Source organism: Pseudochaenichthys georgianus, chromosome 1 (genome assembly GCF_902827115.2).
Source record: "Pseudochaenichthys georgianus chromosome 1, fPseGeo1.2, whole genome shotgun sequence".
Classification (NCBI taxonomy): domain Eukaryota; kingdom Metazoa; phylum Chordata; class Actinopteri; order Perciformes; family Channichthyidae; genus Pseudochaenichthys; species Pseudochaenichthys georgianus.
The window spans coordinates 458,942-479,217 of NC_047503.1; the positions used below are offsets into that span (position 1 = coordinate 458,942).

A 20,276-nucleotide genomic window follows, 5' to 3' on the forward strand; every position below is an offset into this window, starting at 1 on the left:
TGTGTGCGTTTTCCGCTGTGTGTTACGTGAAAGTCATGAGTGGTACACTATTGATTGGTTCTGTAAATAAAGAGAACGTTTTCGACATTGAAGGCTTGAGTGATCTTGAATAGCGGTGAACGCTACAATATGAACAGGCTCGTGCTTGGCCCACTGGTATTGTTTGTTTATTTAGAAAATTAACTAGCAACGCCATGCTGTCATATAGCAACTGCTAAGCTACTGCAGCAAAAAAAATCCTGGCGCCGCCCATGCTGACTCCTGACTAGTGTTGACGGTGTATCGATACTTGAAATGTACCGCGATACCCTGCCGTTAAAAACGTTAATATTCCTCCGCTTCATTAGTATCGGTACTTTAAGAATGACGGGGGAAAGTACTCCGGTGAGAAAGCGCCGTTTAATAAGAGCTGTGTGTGTTCAGCGCTCTGCTTCCACTCCCTGCACTGCAGCCGTGCCTGCAGTCCCGCCCCTCTCAAGCACGCTCAAGTGCTTCCCCTCTCTCGTGCACGCTCTAGCTGCCAGAGCATGTGAGAAAACGAGAAGCATGGCTGCAAGTGGGAGTGGGAGTGCAACTGCCGCTGCGCCTCGGCTTGTTGACAAAAAAAGACGCCAGAAGTATTTGAGCTATATCTCTGACAGTGAGGGCAAGCCTACGGACACCACGAGGCCTGTCTGTAAGACATGTATTAATTTTATTTAATACGAATTATTGTCATTTATTTTATTTATTGTTCTCATTGTTTAAAAGTTTGTGTTATGGTTCTGGTGTGAAATAAAGCACAATAATTACATTTAAGACTGTTTACCTTTTTTTAAGAAAAGTATCGAAAAATAATCGGAATCGCAATTCTTGACTTGGTATCGAAACCAAAATGTTGGTACCGTGACAACACTACTCCTGACCAACCTGATCTCACCAGAATGCGTGACTCCACCACGACTTTTTAACACCACAATGCGTGGTGGAGTCACGAACTTTGTTACATTTACGTGTCGGCACCACGCAAACAACCCCAATGTAAAGTGAATGAGGCTCCTTTGTCGTGGTACACACACGCATTTCTACAACGTCCCGCAGTGAGCTTTTATTCTATAAAACGTTTTTTTAAATCTACTTTATATCTTGTAGTAACTCACGGGAGGCTTCTTTTATTTTATTTGTATTCATAATAATTAAAAAAAATCGTCAGAATGTAAAAATTACATTAGTTACGAATTTGTGTTCTCAAAAAACAGTGCATTGTGTGTAATGCAACTGTGATTTTTATTAAATTAGTTAGTTTTTAAGGAAGGCCAGAGCTTCAGCTGTGTCAAATAGATTGTTCCCTTTAGTTAACGTTATTTAAAAGATAATGATCATGTCCCCTGTATTGTATTACGAGCGTCCATTCCCATTGGATAACGGAGAATTGTACACCCGGAAGTAAGAATTCTCCTTACTGTCGATTGATTTTACAGTGATATCTGCACTACTCATCGACTAAAAAACACCAGATTATCCTTGTTAATTACACAACATTGATTGGTTTGAATTGTGTGCAATGCTTTTGTATTTTTCCCCTTCGATTCGGAGAAACAAATGTTTTTTCTGAGTTTTAGGATGGCCGAAGACACTACACTACCCAGAATCCTCAGCTATCGTTTGGGACTACACCATGTGCTTAGTTTGACAAACCCATGATCAGTCCTCAACCTCTGTGATTGGATGCGCGAAGTTTACACAGAGCGTCAAAAAGGACTTTGAAATGGAATGAAACCCATCGACGGCACACTATTCAAAAAAATTGTGAAATAGTGCAATAAGAGTCTACAAGTGATTGGAATATGATATATTAGATCAATAATTTCTAAGTAGCAGCCAGATGAATGTTATGGATGTTGTTTCTAAGTTCAGGTGTTTAATAATCGTATAGCCTGTGGGATGAAGCTGTCTCTGTGTCTGGTGGTTTTAGTCCGGATGCTGCGGTACCGCCTGCCAGACGGCAGCAGACAGAACAGTTTGTGGCTGGGGAGATGGGGTCTTTTATAATCCTGAGGGCTTTCTTTAAGGTTAACCTGGTATTTTTACTCCACTACATTTATTTTAGTTACTTTACAGATTTGGATTAATGATGTGAAATATAAACAGCCCTTAAATCAGACTTTAGTTACACCTGAATGAAATTCAGTGAAGGTGATTGTCAAGTGCCAACAATCAGGCAAGATATTTGATAGTTGGTGCTTGAGAAGACTACATATTTATCTGCAGATCCGTTTAAAGCATATTCATTACTCGTTATTCTCTAATAGTTAATTAAAGACTGTATATAATTGCTATTTTGCACATCCCTTTCAAGATTTCAAGATTTTCTAAGGTGTATTGACATATCATATACACAACAGTGTAGTTATGTAATGAATGAAAAACTTGAGTCACAAGACATCTATCAATATGTGTGTACCTCCACCATTACACTGTCGTATTCTGCACATTTCTTATACTATCTACATACATAAGATTATAATTAATGTGTATAATATCAGTTAAAATAAGTGCTTCAACATAGTTAACATTGCAGGAAAGTTGATTGTCAAGTTCCAAAACAAACCATGCAATTTAGACTTTGTCAGGCTTAATATTTAGATACCCCCAAAGCTTTTTTCCTATTTAAAAGAAGACCTTAACCTAAAGTATTCTTTAATGTTTAAATAAAGCCTTATTAGTTAGCACATCCTCCTATCAGGCACTAAACTGTTTTATTCTAGATATCATTTTTGAGTATCTTCTTGATATTTTCTATTCTATATTTATATCATTGACCTTCTACTTTCCCACTATTTTGTATACTCTTAATATTTAAATGTTTTCATCAAATATAACACATTCAAAAGTGCTTTACAAAAATGAAAGACATTAAGAAAAAGGCATTTTAAACAGTCGTTAAAAAGCAACACAATCTTCCTGCATTGCAATTACTCTAAACGTGCAATAACGTGCTTTAACCAGTAGGTGGTTTGGGTTAAAAAGCTGTCAAGTTTACAGTGTTAACAAAATAAAATATACTGCTGTTTCTGGTTTAGTTTACGACGAATATTATTTTGTTATTGTTTTGATATTTGTAACACAAAAGCGATGGAAAAACCCACAGCAACACAGAAAAGATGGCCTTAACATGACCCAGTGGTCTAGTAGTTAATAAAAAACAATAATATCAAAACAAAATATGACTACTAATTTATTGTGAAATTAAAACAGAACAGTAAAAGAATAGTTTCCGGTCTATGCTGATGCCCGATCTCTGGAGATAAATAAAGAACTATGACAGATGTGTAATATTTAATGCAGCCAAACCATTTATTACAATGCATTCATGTGATGACTTTCAAAGAGTAAAGCAAGCACTGCTGAATAAAGTATGATTTTCTCTTTTACGAAACCTTTTTTTATATGGAATGCAGTTGGAGGTCAACCAATCAAAGAGCTTGAGGACTGATCACGGGGTTTGTCAAGCTAAGCACATGGTGTAGTCCCAAACGATAGCTGAGGATTCTGGGTAGTGTAGTGTCTTCTGCCATCCAAAAACTCCGAACAAATCTTTGTTTCTCCGAATCGAAGGGGGAAAATACAAAAGCATTGTACACAATTCAAACCAATCAATGTTGTGTAATTAACAAGGACAATTTGGTGTTTTTTAGTCGATGAGTAGTGCAGATATCACTGTAAAATCAATCGACAGTAAGGAGAATTATTACTTCCGGGTGTACAATTCTCCGTTATCCAATGGGAATGGACGCTCGTAATACAATACAGGGGACATGATCATTATCTTTTAAATAACGTTAACTAAAGGGAACAATCTATTTGACACAGCTGAAGCTCTGGCCTTCCTTAAAAACTAACTAATTTAATAAAAATCACAGTTGCATTACACACAATGCACTTTTTTTTGAGAACACAAATTCGTAACTAATGTAATTTTTACATTCTGACGAATTTTTTTTAATTTTTATGAATACAAATAAAATAAAAGAAGCCTCCCGTGAGTTACTACAAGCTATAAAGTAGATTTTAAAAACGTTTTATAGAATAAAAGCTCACTGCAGGACGTTGTAGAAATGCGTGTGTGCACCACGACAAAGGAGCCTCATTCACTTTACATTGGGGTTGTTTGCGTGGTGCCGACACGTAAATGTAACAAAGTTCGTGACTCCACCACGCATTGTGGTGTTAAGAAGTCGTGGTGGAGTCACGCATTCTGGTGAGATCAGGTTGCTCCTGACAGTTAAACCTGATATTTAGTAGGTCTGTTAAGTACTGAATGCTGATCATTCTGACGTAATTTGGCCGGTCAAAGTTGTTTGGGCTCGGATCAAATCGCTCCGTTACTTTCGTCCCGTGTTACTTTCGTCCCGTGTTACTTTCGTCCCGTGTTACTTTCGTCCCGGCTCTCCCTACGTGTGTGAGGTGTCAGTTATCAATATGAGAGGATGACAGCGCGTCTAATTTTGATGTGGCCCAAGAGCCAATCACAATAATACCTGCGATGCAGTGTACCAATCACCTTTGAGTGGGGGAAAACCTATCGTTGATTAAACACTATCCAGTGTTACCATTGTCTTGGAGGGGCGCTGCGCCCCGCCAACGGAGCCCCGCGCCCCGCCAACAGAGCCCCGCGCCCCCCTGAAATTCAAGGTGTTTAAAAAATATATATAATTATTTATTTTTTTTATATACTGTATATATCACCAAATTGCAAATAATCTATGACTACTGTCACGTTTCACATTGAACATGTGCTCTTTCATTAAATAAACTAAACGCTTTCATCTTAATTTGTGAGTTTAGTGTTTTTGACCCTAAGAAACACTGATGCATATTAATGCATCAGTGTTTCTTAGGGTCAAAAACACTAAAAAACACTAAACTATAATCCACAGCTCCTCCATTGTTCATCCACTATAATCCACAGCTCCTCTCTCTGCTCCAGAGGATTTAAAAAATATATATCCCAATGCCACACAAACGCATCAGTGACGTGGTTGAAATCTTGTCTCCAGAAAACAAAAAACTGAAACAAGCGGTATCAGTGACTGTGTGTTTGATGTGGCTCTTTGCGGTAACAGAGAAAAAATGTGGCTCTTAACCTCTGACTGGTTGGCCACCCCTGCTCTGGAGCTCTCCTCCCTGAAAGCACTGTCATGGAAGACAGCGTTGCTACTTTCAGTTGGGGGGATTTAGTCTTCCACCCCATGGTGGGGCCAGGGAAGCTAAATTACACCTCCTCTGCCCAGTGCGCGCGTTAGCATGTTATGTAGAGCGCACAGCTACCCTGAGACGCACTGAACAGCTGTTTGTGTGCTTCGGGGGTGGGGTGACTGGAAAAGCTCTGTCCAAGAAACGCCTGACGGGCTGGCTTTGCGGAGGCATTGCACACCCCTACGAGCAGGCAGGGAGAGCGGGGGTCCGTGCGCACTCCACACGAGCTGTGGCTGCGTCAACAGCTTTATTCAACGGTGTGGAGGACATATGCACGGCGGCGTCTTGCTCAACGCCAGGTCCCTTCATAAAGTTTTATCTCTTGGATATGTCTGGCTCTTTCTCAGCGTCTGCCCCAGTGAGATGATAGTGAACTGTTCATGAACTTGTCATGAAAAGTTCATGGAATATCAGTGAACCATATTCATGAACAGCTCATAAACAGCTCATAACAAAGTTGATGAACTGTTCGTGAAATGGTCATGAACATTAAATGGCACTAGGGCAGTTCATGAACTACTCATGAAACTTCTGTGCTGGAATGGTTCATGAACAATTCATGGAATATGGTTTTAGGCAGGTTCATGGACAATTCATGAAATGGAGTTTTCAGTGAGTGTGTAGGGATATTCAGTTTTCAACCAAGAACATATCAAGAACTGTTCATAACAACTTCATGAACAGTTCATACCCAGTCACTGAATATAATTCAATGGCTGGCTATGAACTGTTCATGAACTGTTCATGTACATGAACTGTTCATGAACCATTGACTGTGGGTCAATTGGCAACCATAGAAAACAACAATTATGTCAATCACAATGGAACTTTACTCAAATTAACATACAAACATACATGTATAAAGGTGGAGCGCTACAATTAATTCTATCACTATTTGAAGCACAGTTCTTGACACTCAGCTGCACAAAAAAATGTGTTACGGGTCCCAAAAGCTTGGGTACTGTTAGTGAATTCTAGAGCCCTGAAGGCAGGAGAGACTGAAAAGAGTCAAGGGAAGCTTATAAAAGTTAACAGCATTTAATTACACAAAAGATGCGGTGGTGTACAACATGAAATGTGCGAGTGGAGGCTCTCTCCCCATGCGTCCGGTCAGTCCGGGTCAGCCGGAGGAAGAGGTCAATCCTTGGCTTGCTCTTCCTGTTGTCATCCGAGGTCTTCTCCTATTGGCCGACGTTGTCGGGGGAGGGTCCAATGCAATTCCTGCCTTGTTGTATTGTTAAATTACATCATTCTGGTGTCTGTGGTTATTTAAACATTCCCTGATAAACGTTATTCAGCGGCAATAAATGAGTGCTAAACCCAGTGTGCTCAGTGTACAACACCACATGTCATTTCACCATTGATTCATGGTTTGAAAATGCAGCATTTCGCCACATGCTAATGCTAACCGGAAGTGAAGCATTTTCAGAATAAAAGTATTAAGTTTAGTTAGTGAACTTCAGCTTTTTCAGAATAAAACTGATTTAAATTAAATAGTGTATTTAATTCAAATTACGCCATATCAACATTGATTTTAATTTCTAACAGTACCACAGCAACAATAAATTATTTCTGTAGAAAACAGAAAAGTGCAGCAGCAATAATTATACACAGGATCCGGTTGATCGTCTGGATTGCTTCTTATTCAAAATTCAAAGTACACAGTTACATTCAAATAGCTGTACTTTACAAACATCACATTTCTCCATTTAAGTTATCCGTCTGTCAGTCAATTACTGTATCTCAAGGAGAAATTCAACATAGTCAATATAAATTATTACATCACATTGCATTTAGCTGACGCTTTTATCCAAAGCAACTTACAATAAGTGCGTTCGACCAACAAAATACAAACTTGAAGAAAACAGAATCATAAAGTACATCAGGTTTCATAGAGCCAAACATTTCAAGTGCTACTCAACTGGCTTTAGATAAGCCAGCCCTTTATTAGTATATAAGTGCTTTGTTAATAGTTCTATCGCTCGAGGTGGAGTCGAAAGAGATAAGTTTTCAGTCTGCGCCGGAAGGTGTGTAAGCTATCTGCTGTCCTGATGTCAATGGGAGCTCATTCCACCATTTTGGAGCCAGGATAGCAAACCCACGTGTTTTTGCTGATGGGAACTTGGGTCCCCTTCGCAGTGAGGGTGCAGCGAGCCGTTTGGCTGATGCAGAGCGTAGTGCACGCGCTGGGGTGTACGGTTTAACCATGTCCTGGATGTAGGAAGGGCCAGATCCATTCGCAGCATGGTACGCAAGTATCATTGTCTTGAAGTGGATTCTAGCAGTTACCGGAAGCCAGTGGAGGGAGCGGAGGAGCGGAGTGTTGTGGGAGAATTTAGGAAGGTTGAAGACCAGGCGAGCCGCTGCATTCTGGATGAGCTGCAGAGGTCGGATGGCACATGCAGGTAGACCAGCCAGGAGGGAGTTGCTGTAGTCTAGGCGTGAGATGACGAGAGCCTGGACCAGAACCTGCGTGGCTTTCTGGGTCAGATGGGGACGCATCCTCCTGATGTTGTAAAGCGTGTATCTGCAGCAGCGGGTTGTAGCAGCTATGTTTGCAGTGAAGGACAGGTTGTTATCTATAAACACATAACGCTATCAAATAATACTTTCTATCAATATATCTATCTTTACCAAATATAACATATTATGGAGATCACAAAAATACACTGTCAATGTTAATAAACAAAAAACAAGGCAATGTGCCTGCAAGACTGCACTCAGGTAAACAAAACATATTACCCGTGCGCAGCAGCTAACCTGCCTGCGAGCCTTCGCTCAGGTCACATTTACCCAGGCGCGGCTGAAGCCCGTGAAAATGGCATCTATCGTTGCCGACAGTTTAGTATTTTTAAAATACCGTTACTATGTCAAACATGCTCAAAACGTTCTGACACACTCTCCTAAACATCTCCAACATCATATCTAATTCACACAAGTTAACATCGATCATTTTCATTATGTACTGACCTGTAGAAAACAGAAAAGTAAGCAGCAATAATTATACACAGGATCCGGTTGATCGTCTGGATTGCTTCTGAGGAGGGGGCGGAAGTGTCTCCCCTAAGATAACCCAGATGTCACCGCTCACCTGCCAAAGGTTCCACCTTGGCGCTACTTACTCATACTGCTTCTCAAACAGTACAGATAAACCATAAAATGATATGAATGTCACCAAAATAAATACAGATAATGTTCAGTTTCAAATTCACTAGTTTTGTTTTAAGATTAAAAGTTTTGAAAAATAAAGAAATGTTCAAAGAGTAGATGAATATTCAAGAGGTCTTTAAAATCATCACACTGATCATCAAAAGTTCATAAAATGCTCATGAATATTCAAAAATATTCTGAACTTGCCACACGCATCCAAAATTCATGAAATGCTCATAGTCATGAAAAGTTCATGAAATGCTCATGCAAACTTTTTGGGGTTTTAATTATAATTTTGTGATTGGCTGGATCATGAAACGTTCATAAATTGCTCATAAAAGTCTGTCATGAGCAAAACAGGAACTTTATATGAATGAACAATGTTCATAAAAATTGTCATGAACTGCTCTTTAAAATGGTTCATGAGCATTTTAAGAATTTTGGTTCATGAACATGACAAGTGAACATATAATGAGTTGTTCATGAATGTTTCATGAGTGCTCATGAACAGCTCATAAAGTCATGAACTCCATCTCGCAGGGGTGTGCTTGCTGGGGCAACACAGGACTGGTGAGGAGGGGGGGGCTGTGGGTCAGTGGGCATCTGACCCCCTCCCCAGGCGTAAATGCGCTTACGTTTCTCCGGACTCCTGGAGGGTCGCGCGCGGGGTGACGTAATGCGCTTTGGGCCCTTACAGGGCTAAAGGCCTCCCCTTGCCTGCCTGGGGGCAGGAGGGGGAGAGCCCTCCATACTATAGTCCGTACACACTCTGCACGGGGTCAGTGTCTGAGTGTGGGGACATAGGGGGCACTTGCGCTCTCCCTGTGCTCTTTAGGGACTCAGGAGAGAGGGTGCATAATGAACCCATACAGCTGCGGACTTTCCCTGTCTGCCCTGGGGCACTGTCTGTCCTATACAGCTCGCTGAAGAGTGGTGAAGGATGATGGTCAGGAGGCGGGGCCTCCTTTTATACGGAAGTGAGATGCGCACGCATTCAGGTAGGCCCGGCCTGGTGCCGGCTACGTCTATAGAAATCTCAGTAGGTGAATGCTTGCATGATAAGGTAGTACCCATAGAGTCCAGTAGAGGGCTCCGCCTGTGCTAATCTAACAAGTGTTACAATACGTAACCCGGCATTTCATCACGGCAGTATCTGCCTGTAGAAATCTCCCGCATGAGCAGGCATAAGCTCCGCCCCCTCTTTATTTATTTTTTAAAGCTTTATACCCTGAATCATCACTTTAGTAACAGGAACTGAAATAGAGGGATATGAGGCATGGCTAGAATGGGTGTTTTTAATATATTTTAATATATTTGTATTAGGGCTGTCAAGTTAACGCGTTAATAACGCAATTAACGCATGTGTATTTTTTTTTCCTCGGCCGCCCCGTAGTTTCAGAGCGCATCGACTTTAAAATACCATCTACAAGCTGATGCTGACAGTGTGCGGCAGACCACACTTCCACGCTCACCGGCAGGCACCGACTGGCCATCGGGAGGACCGGGAGGGTGTGTGTATGTGTGGCCCGAGCGAGCGAGAGAGAGACCTTACGTGTATTGTTGTTGTTAGCATCTGGTGCTAGCTAGCTGCGCTAACGGATATAAGGAATAAGGAACAGAGGAGCGACATTTCGCCACAACTGCGCCGAGCACTTGACTTTATGCAGGAAGCCAGACAACGGGACATTGTAGAAGAAGTCAGCACACTCAGCACGGATAGTGGGCGCAACATGATTGCAGCGTCCAGGCAGCTCCCGTTCGAGCATATGCCTTGAGTTGCACATAGCTCCAACGATCCATCACACACACACACACACACACACACACACACACACACACACACACACACACACACACACACACACACACACACACACACACACACACACACACACACACACACACACACACACACACACACACACACACACACACACACACACACACAATTTGTAGTGTATGAGAGGTTCCAGGTTGTTGTGTTTAATATTCATGAGAATATTTGTCATTGTTCAAATGATAATAAACATTAGCATAAAGCATATTTGTCCACTCATATGTTGATAAGAGTATTAAAAACTTGAAAAATATTCCTCTAAGGCAGTGCTTCTCAAAGTGTGGTCCGCGGACCACAGGTGGTCCGTGAGCGCCCCCTAGTGGTCCGTGAGTATATTGGTAACATTTCACATTTGAAATAAATAAATACATTTAAGTTTTCCGCACTCTCGCGGGAATATCTCCGCAATGGAGCGAGCTTAAGTTTCACTTTCGATTGCATGATATAGCCCAGATAAACACCTTCATCACACATGTGGCCACTTGTTTGTACCATTTTCAGGCGATTTGTAAAAAACGATGTGTATTTGGATATTAGTGGAGTTAGGTGGTCCGCGAGTGTTTTTTTATTGGTTAAGTGGTCCTTGGTATGAAAAAGTTTGAGAAACACTGCTCTAAGGTACATTTAGAACAGATAAAAAATGTGCGATTAATTTGCGATTAATCGCAATTAACTATGGACAATCATGCGATTAATCGCGATTAAATATTTTAATCGACTGACAGCCCTAATTTTTATATATCTGAGACCTATGCTATTGCCTAAAAATAGTATGATATGTGACCTTTAAACCCAAAGTATTTCAAAACAGCGGAATTCGTTTTACCTTTCTTGTGCAGGAGTTGCACTCACACAACTAATGTCACTCACAACCTGGCCGAGAGGGCTTTTAGGGAGGGGCGAAAGTGCACGCACAGGCAGGATGAATAGCGCAAGACAAATTGAGAGCATCATTGCGAAAGGGAATGTAGCAAAATAATCGTTTTATTTCGATTACGTTGTTTTCGTAATCGTTGCAAGCCAAAAGTGTAATCGTGATTAAAATACATCTTACCTGCATAGCAATGACGCTAAAAGAGTCATAACGTGCTTTCGACACTAGGTGGAGCGGGTTAACCCGTTAAGCCCCGTAGCCCCTGCGTATCTCAGGGCCTCTTAATATTTAACAACCTATTAATGTGTCATACCCACTTAACGGGAAGAAAGTCAGCTAACTGACGATATCATGTATGTTTAGCTAAACGAAACACAAGGGTAATACCAAGCCTCTGAATTAGCCCTGAGCAAAAAAATGCTGACGCACTTAGCACAGAACTCACGGTAGAAATACTTTATTACTTATCGGATCTGCACAAACAGGATATTAGATTGAAGCTGAGATTCCACATATTCTAGGGGTATATCATCTCTCCACGTCCAAAACTCAGGGCAGCGAAGGCGAAACCAGACAACTCACAGCGTAGCTTTACGGAGCCAAAACGGCAAATATGTCTTACCTTTGCTGTTTTTCAGATCAAAAGTTGTGTTCAATGGCCTTAAATCGATAAAAACACAGTTGAAGGTTAATCCAATGTGTCTGTGTCACTTTGAAATGATTACTGATAATCCATCATTCCATTGTTTTCAAAAACGGAGATTTCATATTAGCTGCTATGAGAGCTACAACCCAGCTTCCGGTTTTGGGCAAACTGCATGCGCATCATTCTCACTCCTCAATGGTAATGTTTAGATGGATTTATGAACTTCCCCTTGATTCTATTGGCTCGAACGGTTCAAAAGAGGTGTCAATTATCAAATCCACCCAAATGACCCCAGAAGTTTTTTCTTTTTTGCTAAACCTCTCTGAAAAGGTAAAATATCACTTGTTTTGCATCAATCTTGATACAGGGTACTTAATATATGTTATAGTTTGGATTCCTAAAGCTTTTAGCCTACTATCCCATCATTCAAGGGTGGTTTTCACTCTAAGTAATGATTTTCTTTTGGACGGACACTATCATTTACATTTTTTTACTATGTTCAATCTGAATTTACTTTAAAATAAAAAAAATCTATATTGATTCTGACTTTTATACATCCAACTCACAGGTTTATCATTGCTTTGAGAAAAAAGATGATTAATTTACCCCTTTTAGAAGTGAAGATATGGTCATTTGTCATTTTGGAGTCTGAGACCTGAAAAACAGGCTCGGGGCTTAACTGGTTAAAGAACATTGGGGGGCCTTCGCTGCATTCTCCCCCTCCCTCTGGACCTGTGGTGAAAGGGCGTTTGCTGCAGCCCCCCCCACCCCCTTCCTCTGGACCTGGAGTGACAGGGCCTTTGCTGCAGCCCCCTTCCAAGTCATATCCGAAAGGCCAACACTCTTAAATCCTTCAAAAATCTCTCGAAGTTCACTTATTCACTCATTGTCCGGTAGTGGCTCAGTCAGTAGGGGCTTGGAGGCTTACGGCCATACCACCCTGAGACACTAGGGGCGCAGAGTGGATGTGAGGAGGTAGAGCGGAGGAATTGTGTGGTGCATGGTGCCGTATATTTTGGATTTGGAAGCTACGTTTGGATTATATTTTTGATATTTTGAGTGGTTGAACTTCCCCCCCGAACAGCGAAGCTGTCTGGGGGGCTCCCACTAGCTGGAATGGCGAGGAGGCATGTAATGAAAGACGTGCTTTCTGGAATGCAGACAGCTGACATGAAGAATGCGGAAGTGGAGGAGGAGGACAGATTAACGGCGGAGAAAGGAGAGAAAGCTAAACGAATGGAGGTGGAAAACGAGGAGAGGAAGGAGAAGGTGATAAAGAAGAATACAGTGAAGGAGAGAAAGGGCGAAAGTGAAAGAATGGAAGATTTAAAAACCGGAGAGAAGCCGCCGCCCCCCGCTACAGCTGCTGCAGCAGCTACAGCTGGTAGCGGGGGAGGGGAAGGAGAAAACGGCTGAGAAAAGAGAGAAAGCTGAACGAATGGAGGTGGAAAACGAGGAGAGGAAGGAGAAGGTGATAAATAAGATAATAGTGAAGGAGAGAAAGGGCGAAATTGAAAGATTGGAAGATTTAAAAACCGGAGAGGAGCCGCCGGCCCCCGCTGCAGCTGCTGCAGTGAAAGCGGGTGAGGGGAAGGAGAAAGCGGCTGAGAAGGAGGGAATAAAGGTGTTTTCGCTGAAGAAAAGACTGGCGGAGAGAGAACAAAAGAGAAAAGAGGAGGACAAGCAGAATCCAGAGGAAGGCCCGTCTGGGAGGAAGCAGAAATCTGACGGAGCAAACCCGGAAATGGGCAGCGGCGGTGAGAAAGCAGACGGGGAAAAATCGAGATAACTCGGGGAAGAGAAGGGAAAACGAAAAAACTGACGTGGGAATCAACGCAGGATCGAGCAAGGAGAAGAAGAAGGAGGAAAATAATGAAAGAGAGGAGAAAACGAGTGAAGAAGGACAGGAGAAAGATACAGCGGATGTGGACTATCTGGAGGAGCTCACCCTGAAAGTTTCCGTGGAAGGTGGAGTAAACAAATTAACAGTGGGGGAATTATTAGTGGGGATACAGGAGATGTGTGGGAGAGTTTTGGGGTGCAGGGCGAAAGGGGAAAGGGAGTATGAAGTAACAATGAACACGTGGGTGGGGAAGGAAGTGCTGTTGGAGGGGCTGAGGGTGAAGGGGGTGATGGTGGAAGCACGGGAACGGGTTAAAAAGGACACAATTGTGTCTTTCATGTATGTACCTGTATATTTAAGAGATGAAGCGATTCTGAGGAAACTGGTGGAGTGGGGGGTGAAGCCTGTGTCAAAGGTGATGAGGAGGTTTATGCCGGGGACAAAGATAGCAGATGGCACCAGATATCTAAGGGTGGAGTTTGGGAGGGAGATAAGATCCCTCCCTTACTCAACTAAGTTTGAAGGGGTGGGGGGAGTAGAGTACTTCAATGTTAGGCATGATGGGCAGAGCCAGGTCTGCAGGAACTGCCTCAGACCTGGGCATATTTTCAGAGAGTGCCCGGCCATAACATGCTATAGATGCAAAGGGGCGGGGCATTTAGCGAGGAATTGTGGGATGGGGAAAGAAAGGAGGGAAGAGGGAGAGGAGGAGTCTTTCCCCCTCCCGGAGGGCCCTGCTTCTCAACCCCCCCCCCAATCAGGAGGATGGGGGTGGGGGGTCTGGGTCTGAAGAGGTGGGTGAGACGAATGAGGGGAAGATGGATGGCGAGGAGAATGTGGGCGGGGAAGGGGAAGCAGGGGGAAAAAGACCACGAGGGGGTGGGAGTGAGGATGATGAGGATGTGATGTTAAATGAGGGAAAGGAGGTGGCGACAAATGGGGGGGGAAGGAGTGGAGAGTGTGGAGTGTGCTGTTGAGAGGAAGGGTAAAAAGAGGATGAAGGGGAGTGAGAAGGAGGGAGAGGAAAATGTGGGAATGGGGGAGGGTGATGTGGAGGTTGAGATGGAGGAGACTGAGGGGGGGAGGGGTGAAGAAGTAAGGGAGGAAGGGGGAAAGGATGTAGAGCCTGGGATGGAGGAGGAAGAGGAGGATAGCTTGAATGAGGAAGAGGAAAGGCATTGTCTAAAAGTGGAGGAGAAAATGAGAGTGGAGAAGGAAAGGAAAGAGAGAGATGCAAGAATGAGGAAGGGGAAATTAAGGACTGGAAGGTGATGGAAATAAATATAGGGGTGATTAATAAAAAGGGTGAGTGGGTGAACAGCGAGAAGGATGTGCATCGCCTCACGTTAACGAAAAGGCCGTATGGAAATAGAGAGGGAGAAACGGTGAAGGATTGGGAAAGGAGAAAGGAATGGGTGATCACTGAGACGCAGAAAGATGTAGAAAGTGGAAAATGGGATCAAAAGTAATTGATGGGTGTATGTATGGCACAAGTGTGCGATGGTATGAATATATGTCTGCTATATGTGAGAATGCGTAATGTAAACTGAGAGTTTGTTCTGCATGATTATATTTTTTGATTTGTTATTGATGTGTGATATGCAGGAGTGAGGAGATGGGGAGTAATGTTTTTTGTTTGATATGGGAAGTAGACTATGTGTATATTGAAGAAATATGCCTGAAAGCTGAGATCTTGTTGCATTTTGATTTGGTTGAAAGCCTTGGGATCAGTGAGGTGGACTATCATGTTTTAAAATGTAACTATATTTATGTTTTTCTATAAAATAAAAGATAAAAAAAAAATAAAAAAAAGTAGGGGCTTGGACTGGGAGCTGTAGGGTCGCCGGTTCAAGTCCCCGAACAGACCTAAAATATGGAGTGTGGATTGCCACTTGGAGAGGTCCCAGTTCACCTCCTGCCCTGCCGTGGTACCATTGAGCAAGGCACCGGACACCCCCCTTCCCCCCTCACTCCCATTGCTCCCCGGGCGCTGTGCAATAGCTGCCCACTGCTCCTAGTACTAGACTCCTGGTATAGGATGGGTTAAAGGCAGAGAACACATGTCACTGTGCGCTGTGCGCTCTGCATGTGAGACCATTACAGAGGGTTTCATCCCTCCCAATTCTTCTTCTATCTTTCAAACTCTGATCAACATCAATTCATGTTTTTTACTAACCGGTATCATTTTGATATGTGTATTACAATAAAATCATGGCAAAATATGTTAATTGATTCCAACAACAATATTAACATATTTTGCCATGATTTAATTGTAATACACATATCAAAATGATATGTGTATTAGTGTGTAGATATGTGTATTAGTATGGAGATGGACATGTATGGACATGGAGATAAGCCCCGCCTTATCGCAAGCAAGCCTTGTTTGAGTGATGTAGGTGAACACAAATGAAAGCTGCAGTCAAACTCGCGCTAGTAACACAATGCGAAGATTCAATCCTGTGTGAACACACTATTTAATTTCATTTGTATTTGTCCCGCTCATGGTACGCAAAACCAAATGTACAATAATTGCCACAAAACATGACTCTACCATTGAGCGAAAAGGAGCAGGGAGAAGAATGAAATCTTATACCTGCCCCTTTCTAAAAAAAACAAAATAAATACAAATAGATGGTCTGCCCTTCATAATAATATATATTTCTTTTTTTTCACAGCCAAACATAACATAATCTTAGGATACTAAGAGAAACACGGAAAAAAAATACTTATTTCCCACTTGACGGTTAACGGAAAGAAACAAAACAACACCAACACATCACATGTATAAGGAAAAGGAAAGTGCAACACCCTCATCTGAGTCCTGCTGGAGAAGACGGTGGAAAGCCACGCATCATGATAATAATAACAATAACAAACAATTGTTTGCTTGCAGTCCTTGCATATGGATGCTTAAAATTGTATTTCCTTCTGTGGAAAGGAAATGATAAGGCTAATTAAATGGTAAAAACATTGTCATACAGGGCATAAATAAATGACAACCTGTCAGAGACTTACGTTCATTCTAATGAACACTGATCATCGTCTTCCACGCTAGCCCTTGAACTTCTCATATCAGTGCTCAAGTCATGAGACTGTAAAAACTGTGCGTGTGTGTGTTTGTGTGTCTATGCAGGTCCCTGTCCGGTCGTATAGTGGGGGGGGTGTGGTGGTTTTTCACTCTGATTATCATCTCATCATACACTGCCAACCTGGCAGCTTTCCTGACGGTTGAGAGAATGGTTTCTCCAATCGAAAGTGCTGAAGACCTGGCTAAACAGACAGATATCACGTATGGAACCCTGGACTCTGGATCAACCAAAGAGTTCTTCAGGGTAAGGGGCATGCAAATAGCAACTTTACAATCCAAAAGAAAGATAACAATGGCTACAGCAAGGAGTTGCGATGATTGTTCCGGCTAACGTTTATAGTGTTCTACTGATCGGCAGTTGCAGCAGGTAAACCAGAATTGATTGAAACATTTATTTAAATAATGCAAGTTTTGCAGTATTCTGTAAATGTTTTTCAATGATACAAATGTGTTTACACAAAAATGCCACATTATACTTTAAAACACCCTGTGTACATTAGTAATACAGTGTACTTAACGGTACATACGTTTTTGCAACGTTTCATTGTTTCTAATCTGTGAATTTCTCTTTTTTCAGCGCTCTAAAATTGCCTTGTTTGACAAGATGTGGCAATATATGAAATCAGCAGAACCCTCTGTCTTCGTCAAGAAAACCTCTGAGGGCGTCCTGCGTGTCAGGAAGTCCAAAGGGAAATATGCCTACCTGCTGGAGTCCACCATGAATGAGTACATAGAGCAGAGAAAACCTTGCGACACTATGAAAGTGGGAGGAAACCTCGACTCCAAAGGCTACGGCATCGCCACGCCAAAAGGATCCCCATTAAGGTGGGTGGATCAGTATAACAATGCTAGCCAACCTGCACTGCCATGTACCATTCACACTACTAACCTGCTGCCTAGTTCTGTTGTCGCCCCTGTCACAGCTCATTTCGTGAATAGAGACATGTTTTATTGTCAATTTACAATTTAGAGTAGATTCAGAATTTCTTTCATTCAGAGCTCTAAAGCCCAGTGATGATCGGAATACACCTGCTGACCATCGGCTATAGTAGTCAGGGAGTTGTAGCTCGTGTGTGAGCTGTGGCTGTGTTCATGTACAGCCCTGCTCAGGAAATAAAGCACCATGGGGAGCGATGTAGTCTGGTCCCAAGCCTTAGGGCCAAGTGGGTGTTGCAGTATGTGAGTGTGATGAATGGGGCATGGCGGCTTACTCGTTGTTATAATAATCCACCTACCCTGATGACATCTTCTCAGTGGTTTGTATTTGTACCATGGTTACCACAACTGACCATTGGCTGGTGGTGGTTGCCATGACAACTGGGGGAGGGCTGTTAAAGTTTGATATTTCAGGTCTCAAAGAAATACTCCAGCCCCATCTGCTGCTTTATCAATTGAACTGATTTCACATTCTGTCTGGTAAGAATCATCTGTTGTCAGGTGTTTCAGCAATTATGATGAGCCGGCTCTTTAAGACCTGAATCAAGGGATTGTTTGTTGTTGTTCATAAGTATATGACATACACCACGTGTGTGTGTGTGTGTGTGTGTGTGTGTGTGTGTGTGTGTGTGTGTGTGTGTGTGTGTGTGTGTGTGTGTGTGTGTGTGTGTGTGTGTGTGTGTGTGTGTGTGTGTGTGTGTGTGTGTGTGTGTGTGTGTGTGTGTGTGTGTGTGTGTGTGTGTGTGTGTGTGTGTGTGTGTGTGTGTGTGTGTGTGTGTGTGTGTGTGTGTGTGTGTGTGTGTGTGTGTGTGGGCGGGCGGGCGGGCGGGCGGGCGTGTGTGTGTGTGTGTCTTTCTGCCAGTTGGCTCTTTTGGAGTTAGAACCCATTACTTGTATTGGTTGCATTTGCCATAAAGCAGCATTAAGCGATCTCTGAAGACCAAAGTGCAAAAGACAGTGATAGTGATTAGTTTGATAACCTGCAGTATAGTGACTAACCAAGATGATGTCCGATCTGTTAGCTTAAAGCTGAACATCCCAAAGGACTAATTGTAGCACTGAGACAGCAGCACACTGCTTGGCCCCTATTGGCTGCCTGTCCATCTGCTGTGTTCGTGACACGGCACCAACATGAGCTGAGAGAGCAGCACGCAGCTGAAGGCCTCATTGTGTCACGTTATATTCAGTGCTTCAGTAATGCTTTATGTTTTTGCACCTGAGCACCTGGTCAACATTAAAAACGCCAGGTAAACACTGTGTGCTCTTGTAAAGTATATTGTGTTCTAGTTCTTGTAAACGATATTGTGTCCATCTTAATGTAATCATAAACATCGTGGTATAGCTGTGAACGGTGCGGACAGCAAGAAAGTAAAACCAAGAAAGCATGGCAAAGAACTTACATGGAACTGTGACAGGCTCCTCAGACTGCAGCCGCTCAGAGACGTGTCGCATGGAACTTGAGAACAGTGCAAGTTCACAAAGACTACGTTGGAGCATGACAGGTTGCAGTTTGATTACATTGCATGTCTCGTGATGTGACGAGTGTGCATCCCTCACACGCACGTTTGATGATGAAACTATCTTGCATCACTAGTTTCACTAACTTATCAACCATTTGTTATATTTAGCTTTCCAGTTGTATTGTCAGTGCAGATAGCATCCAGTCGGTTAAATTAAACTTGTGAGTCAAGTGTGATGTATTGAAGTTGGATGCAGTGGTTAGGGGATCTGGATCAGAGAGAACATCTGGAAGAGCCAGTTGAACTTGGAGATGTTAAAAGGGCTAGACAGTTGGTTGCTGACTCAGCAGCAGCAGCTAGCAACCCTTCACAAACTCCTCTCAGTGAAGACCTGAGTGTTATTAATATCGCCTAATGGAGCTTTATGTCCAATCCTTCCATATATCTAATGTATGAAAGTTGTTGTGCTGTAACATGGTAGAACCAGAGACATCTTTTGTTTTTTATAGGCCTTTATTCAGGATTTTTTAAATTCAGAACTACATACTCATTAAAGTATTCACTTCTGCAAACGTCTCTTCTACGTGTCCGATGTCTCTGCTCCTAGCATGATCTTGTTGTTGTTATTTAATGTTGTTTTCTCCACTACTGCAGTCAAAGTGGATGATTTATTATGTAAACGGCGGGTTCAGTTCAAAAAAGAAAACATCCAACAGAAAACCCTTTGGCATGTACAAATCATAATATAAAAGTGTAGCAATGATTTCTTAGTCGATGACAAATGAGATGCTCACACTAAATTGGAAGTGAACTGAGCCTGTGCCAAGTGATTAGTTACATCCGTACACCACAACATATGGTGTTTTAAATGCCCTATATCAGCATGCATAACTCACCGAGTAATACGTGAAGTGTGCTATTAACAAACCTGCTTGATTCACTAGGAAACAGAACACCACTCTCCATTAGCACCAAAGTCACCGCATGTACATCCCGCCATCACATCATTACTTTGATGAGAAAAGGCTCTTCCTGCTGGATTGTCATTGCTCCGTTTCAAGAATGTATATATGTCAGCCAGAGGTTGCGCTAGACTTTTTCGCTGCCCGTCATTTTGACGGACAGGATCGCAACATTTCCGTCAAAATCCATTATCATCTGTCGGCCAGCACGCCCGTGAACTGTCAACGGCGTGTTGTGC

General features: G+C 42.5%; 1 protein-coding gene across 6 annotated transcripts in view; it reads left to right on the forward strand.

The window, feature by feature from the left end:
• LOC117455313 (glutamate receptor 2-like) overlaps positions 1-20,276 on the forward strand; it is a 186,024-nt gene that overhangs the window by 139,096 nt on the left and 26,652 nt on the right. For all 6 annotated transcript variants that reach the window (XR_004553080.2, XR_004553081.2, XM_034094784.2 and 3 more), the window contains exons 15-16: positions 16,725-16,923; positions 17,257-17,504. Coding sequence is in view for 4 of the 6 variants with exons in the window: in XM_034094784.2 (XP_033950675.1) it covers positions 16,725-16,923; positions 17,257-17,504 (447 nt within the window). In the remaining 2 variants the exon portion in view is untranslated. The remainder of the gene's footprint in view (positions 1-16,724; positions 16,924-17,256; positions 17,505-20,276) is intronic.